General features: G+C 43.0%; 1 protein-coding gene across 1 annotated transcript in view; it reads left to right on the top strand.

Moving 5' to 3' along the window:
• The first annotated feature begins 6 nt into the window (after positions 1–6).
• Positions 7–5,697, top strand: part of LOC102304883 (NACHT, LRR and PYD domains-containing protein 1-like) — a 41,649-nt gene continuing 35,958 nt past the window's right edge. Inside the window, exons 1-2 of the mRNA XM_005951958.3 lie at positions 7–539; positions 4,703–4,876. Coding sequence (XP_005952020.3) covers positions 7–539; positions 4,703–4,876 — 707 coding nt within the window. The remainder of the gene's footprint in view (positions 540–4,702; positions 4,877–5,697) is intronic.

Here is a 5,697-nt window from a genome sequence, read left to right as displayed (position 1 = left end):
GTCTACATGTTCCACTGTTTCACCAACAGGAAGACAGAGGTGCTGAGGAACTTCCTGGGACAAACTTATTGGAAATCATCTCTGGATGATTTCCTAAATAGAGCCATGGAGAAATCCCTCCAAAGTAAAACTGGCCACCTGGACCTGTTTGTCCGCTTCCTTTATGGCCTCTGTCTGCAATCTAATCAGAGACTCTTAGGTGGTCTGCTGGGTCAGACAGAGAATATTCCAGAAATATTCAAGAAAGCCATTCAGAACCTGAAGAAGAAGAACAGTTATGAAATATCTCCTGACAGAAGCATCAACATCTTCCACTGTCTGATGGAGATGAACGACCTCTCAGTATATCGGGAGATCAAGGAATTCATCAAGTCAGAGAACATATTAGGGGATCTCTCTATGATCCACTGCTCAGCCCTGGCCTTCATGCTGCAGATGTCAGAGGAGGTTCTGGATGAGTTGGACCTGCAGAAGTACAACACATCACAGCAGGGGCGACATAGACTGATTCCAGCTGTGAGGAACTGCAGAAAAGCTCAGTAAGTCCAGATGTGATCATTGACATCATTTAACATTGTTAGTAGTTTTTGACATGGTGTAATTTTTTTCTTTTTTAAACACTGTTACACTTCATACGATATTTTATTACACAGTCAAACGAGCCATCTCTTAGATGCTTCTCCTTTAAATTTTTCTTCTCACATGAAGAGTTCTGAAGGATCAGTCCCTTAAAGCCCTCGCGGTGCTGTATTATTCCACTATAACACTTTGCTTTCAAAATTTTTTAAAGTAGAATTTGAGGCTTTTCTGTGGAACCAGCTCCCAGTTTGGATTCAGGAGACAGACACTATCTTTGCTTTCTCTGCTGTGAACCCTCCGGTAGATTAAACATGATGTGTCACGACCATTGTGAACTCAGCTTCTCCCTCAGGAAACAGCAGGGGTTGATACACTAAAAGAAGTTTCAAAATCTAGTGGCAGAGGAGGTGAGGGAGTTATGGTTATATTCCAGTGGACCAGGATGCTGGGTTGTGGTCAGTGATACAGCAGAAGGTTGTCTCTAGTTTCTCATTCAATCGTTTGGTTTGTCTATTTTTCTGTGGATGATAGCCGGAACTAAGACAGGGTTTAGCCCCTAAGGCAGTGCAGAAAGTTCTCCATGCCTGACACATCAATTGTCGGCCTCTGTCAGATACTATTTTGGTGGGAATTCCATGAAGTTTGAACACTTGGCTTGACGTTGGCTATCTCTGTGGCTGTGGGTAAGTCCTCATTTTAGGTTTGACAGCGTTTTTATCAGATAAAGGTGAATGACTTAAACATGAATTGAGCTGTGGTTTGGGAAAGGCCTCGGAGGAGACTGGTAGCAGTCAGTTTTCAATTCAGTTTATGTATACAGCAACAGTTGTGATTTGGCGCTGTTTATATTGTAATATAGACCCTACAATAATACCTACAAAGAAAAACCCAACAATCATATGACCCCCCTATGAGCAAGCAGTTTGGCGACAGTGGGAAGGAAAACTCCTTTTTTACAGGAAGAAACCTCCAGCAGAACCAGGCTCAGGGAAGGGAAGCCATCTGTCGTGACTGGTTAGGGTGAGAGAAGGAAAACAGGTCAAAAGACATGCACAGAGAGAGCGAACACCAAGTGACAGTGCCACCCAAGGGAGAGGAATATAACTGGTAAGCAGGCTAGTGAAGATAAGCAGCCCATGGCCTCAGTAAGGTGGTCGAGGATTCCATAGAATGGAGTGGATGAGCTTGGAAAATTAGGAAGGAATGGTGGAAGAAGAGATCAAAGGAAATTTTGGACAACGAAAGACCTTAATAGATGAATGAGGGGAACCCTCGATCATGTAGCGATGTGGCTCAACTCTCAACTGAAGCTCTGACAGTGACGCATGCTGGGATTTTAAGACTTGGGGCAATGGCTTGAAACCACATGAGAAATGAAGAGAAACATTGAGGAATTATACACAAGGTGGAGTTCACATGTCTTAAAAGGAGCAATAGAGGACAGAACCAGGCATTCCTGTGCAATGAGGGTTCGCTGGTGTTATGCAAAGGCAAGAAAGATGGCAGAGAAATTGGCATCCCGGTGCTGGAAGGGTTTGCTGGTAAATTTTGTGGCGGGGGGAACAAAATGGAGAAACTGGTGTGAGAAATGTTTACTGCTTAGTTTGCAAATGACCAATATGGAAACGAAGACTGGCAACACGGTGTCAGGAATGTGCTCTGTTACATTTTGTGAAAGATGGATAGATGCAGGGAAACTGACATCCCAGAGGGGGATGATGGCAGAAGCTGCCAATCTAGTGGCTGAAAAGTGAGCTGCTGTATTTTGCAAAGGAAGGTTAGGGAAGAGACAACCTGGCAAAAAGCTTTCCGCTGCATTTACAAATGAGGAATAGAGACAAAGAACCTGGCGTCCTAGTGCCGAAAGGAATGGCTGCTGCTAAGGATATGAGGCTGGATGCGGAGAAACTGGCATCCCAGTGCTTCTGCATTTTGCGAATGAGAACCTGGCATTCTGGTGTCAGGAACTTTGAAGCTGCATATTACAAACGGATGGATAGTAGAGCATTTTTGTTTTGTTTTGTTACAAAATTGAAAAATTGAACCTGGCAAAGAATAATGACCAACGTGCCTTGCGTGCATTTAGTCTTTTTGCTGTCCCTAGGTTGGTTACGTTTTTATGATCTGTCTAGATAGTGAAAGGTTGTTCAGCTCCCTCCGACAGATGTCGACATTCCTCCAAGGCGAGCTTAACTGCTCACAGCTCTCTGTCCCCAACATCATAATTTCTTTCTGCAGGACTGAGGTGATGTGAAAAAAGGCGCATAGATGAAGTTTAGCTTGGGGCCCAGAGCGCTGGGAGAGGGCTGCACCCACACCTGTGTCTGAGGCATCTATCTCAACAATGAAAGGATTATCTTTGTCAGGGTGGACCAACACTGGGGCAGTGGTGAACAGATGTTTCAATTGAGAGAAAGACATCTCAGCTTCGGGTGACCAGGTGAATGAAACCTTAGTGGATGTGAGGTGTGTTAAAGCAGAACTGTCAATGCAGAGGGACAGGGAAACAAATTCTTTAAAAGAAGCAGGCTCGTCATGGGAAGCGAGCTGATCCTTCAAAGATTCATTCAACATTTGTAAATGCACCCACCACAGTGCCCGATCCTGCCAGCCTGCCTCAGAGGCAGCAGCCGGAAATCAGTGAGGAAGTCTGCCACACTACGATGACCCCATTTCAAGTTTAAGAGTTTCCTGGCCGGGGGATTAGAAAACTAGAAAGTTAGAGGCCATCCAGGTATTTATGTCTTTAAGACATTCCTGCAGTTTAACTAATTGGTGTGTGTTATCTGGCTTCATGGATAGATAAAGTTGGGTGTCATCTGCATAGCAGCTAAAATGTATGCTATGCTTTCTGATGATACTGCCTAAGGGAAGCATGTATAATGTAAACAGAATTGGTCCTAGCACTGTACCCTGTGGAACACCATAGTTGACCTTTGCATTTGCACTGTTAAATTTTTATATAGCTTTAGTGCACGTAAGAAACATCTGCTTGTTTAAGTGCAAATAAATGGATGGGGGTTTTTTTGCACTAGTAAAGTTGTGGAGTTGTATTTTGTCTCGCATCAATTATATCGTCAGTTATATAGTTATCTCAAATTTTCAAAAATATATCATTTTTTATCATGTTCTAATCTCAACTCTTCTGTCATGAATGTCATGAAAGAAGGAAATGTGAGTCATAATGTTCAGGAGACCTTATTTCTTTGTTCCTGAACAAACTGATGATCAAACTGTGAAAACACACAAGGAAATATTAGACACACACTCACAATCATCATCAGGTAATTAAACATGAAACACTCTAGATGTTGAGAATAGGGCTGCTCCATTATTTCAAAAATCATAATCAATAAACCAGGAATAAACAGAATCCTTGAAACCTCAGTAACGAAAGAGGTGTGTGTCTCCTCTTAATCTAAGAGATTATCTCCATTCTGACCTGTTCAAGCTAGAATTCTCTGAACCATGGACATGAAAGCAGATCCAGGGTATCTCCGTCCAAGGAATGACTGAGTCTGCAGACATTAGTTCTGACTCCAGAAAGTCACGATGATCATTTTGATTTGTTCTTTTTTATGTTAGTTCCCCTGACATCCGATATGATATCAGCAGCTCTGAGTTCATTCATCATTATTGTCCAGTGATGAGATTTCTGCTCCGTTTGGTCAGCAGATTTTTCCTGCGTGTGGACGTGAACAGTCGTACCTGACAGCAGCAGGTAGCAAACAGAGATCATCTTTTCCAGCTGGAACTCTTCACTGAGCTGAACTCATTCAAAATGTTCTGGAGTCAGATTAAAAACAGGAAAAAGTCCAAATGTGTGTCTTCACTCTGACTCTGGATCAGATCTCACTGACAGACTGTGGACATTATGGAAGCCTAAATGTGACGCCCTCCTTCATCCACAGATTAAAGCCAAACAAAGATTCTCATTAAAAGTGTGCAGGTCTGAGAGAGACTGAATCATTGTGTCATGGCAAACACAGTAAGAGGAGCTGAAGCACAGATGTGAAGAGCAGATGTTCATCAGATTATGATGTCACTCTGTTTTGTCTTCATTTTGATTTTTGATGATTTTCTGCTTTTATAATAACACATTTTATATTTTCTATAATCACAGTCTGGCTGAGTGTGAACTCTCACCAACTCACTGTGAAGTTGTGGCCTCAGCTCTGAAGTCCAACCCCTCCCATCTGACAGAGTTGGACATGAGTGAAAACAACCTGCAGGACTCAGCAGTGAAGCTTCTGTGTGCTGGACTGGAGAGTCCAAACTGTCGACTGGAGACTCTGAGGTGAGTTCACTGACTGAAGCTGAAGTGGAGCGGTGACGGGGAGATGTTTGACAGGACAGTTTTTCAGCCTCCACATGTTCATGTTGTGCTCCATCAGTCAGTAAAGATGAAGTCAGTACTGATGAGGCTGTAGAGTGTGTGAGGGATGTGAATGAGGCTGTTGAAGATCTGATGATAGCAGATAAAAACAGGCTACAGAGACTTTGAGCTTGTCTGGAAACAGAGAGAGAGAAAAGAAAGACATGAATGTCAAAGCTAATAAAGGTGAAATTAGGAGCTGTGATGATGTTCATGGTATCAGAAGCTGATATGGGTTCTACAGAGACAACCCACACAGCTGCTGTGGTGAGGTGTGTGTTAAAGCAGAGGAACACGGAGTAGTCTAACACAGGCCCAAACATAACAACAAAGCAGGATTCAGGCTCTGTGAGAGGATTTCAAGTAGAAGCTGGAGAAGAAAAAGAACTCTGTTGGAATGACTACAGAAAGCACGCAGCTGAGACCAGTTCAAGTGTCTGAGGTTTCCATGGAGCCCAGTCTAACATTCATTTATACACTAATGTACAGAAGTGAATGGGAAAATGAATCCATAGTGTCAAATGTAGAAATAGTTCTTAGTTCATTTACAGAGTTTAATACAGTTACTTTGTAAAAAGTCTCAGAATCTTTCTGCCCGTGTCTGACACCTGTTGCATTATGGGTAAGAGGGATCCCAGGCCAGCCAATCAGAGTAGAGTTTGACAATAAAGCCAAAGATGGATTACGGACTACAAAGCCAGGGACACTGCGCTGATCAACGCTGACTCTGCATTCACCAACGA

This window comes from Haplochromis burtoni, unplaced genomic scaffold, assembly GCF_018398535.1.
Source record: "Haplochromis burtoni strain Fernald_Lab_line unplaced genomic scaffold, NCSU_Asbu1 Contig_1146, whole genome shotgun sequence".
In the NCBI taxonomy this organism is placed as follows: Eukaryota; Metazoa; Chordata; class Actinopteri; order Cichliformes; family Cichlidae; genus Haplochromis; species Haplochromis burtoni.
This window is presented reverse-complemented; position numbering and strand designations above follow the sequence as displayed.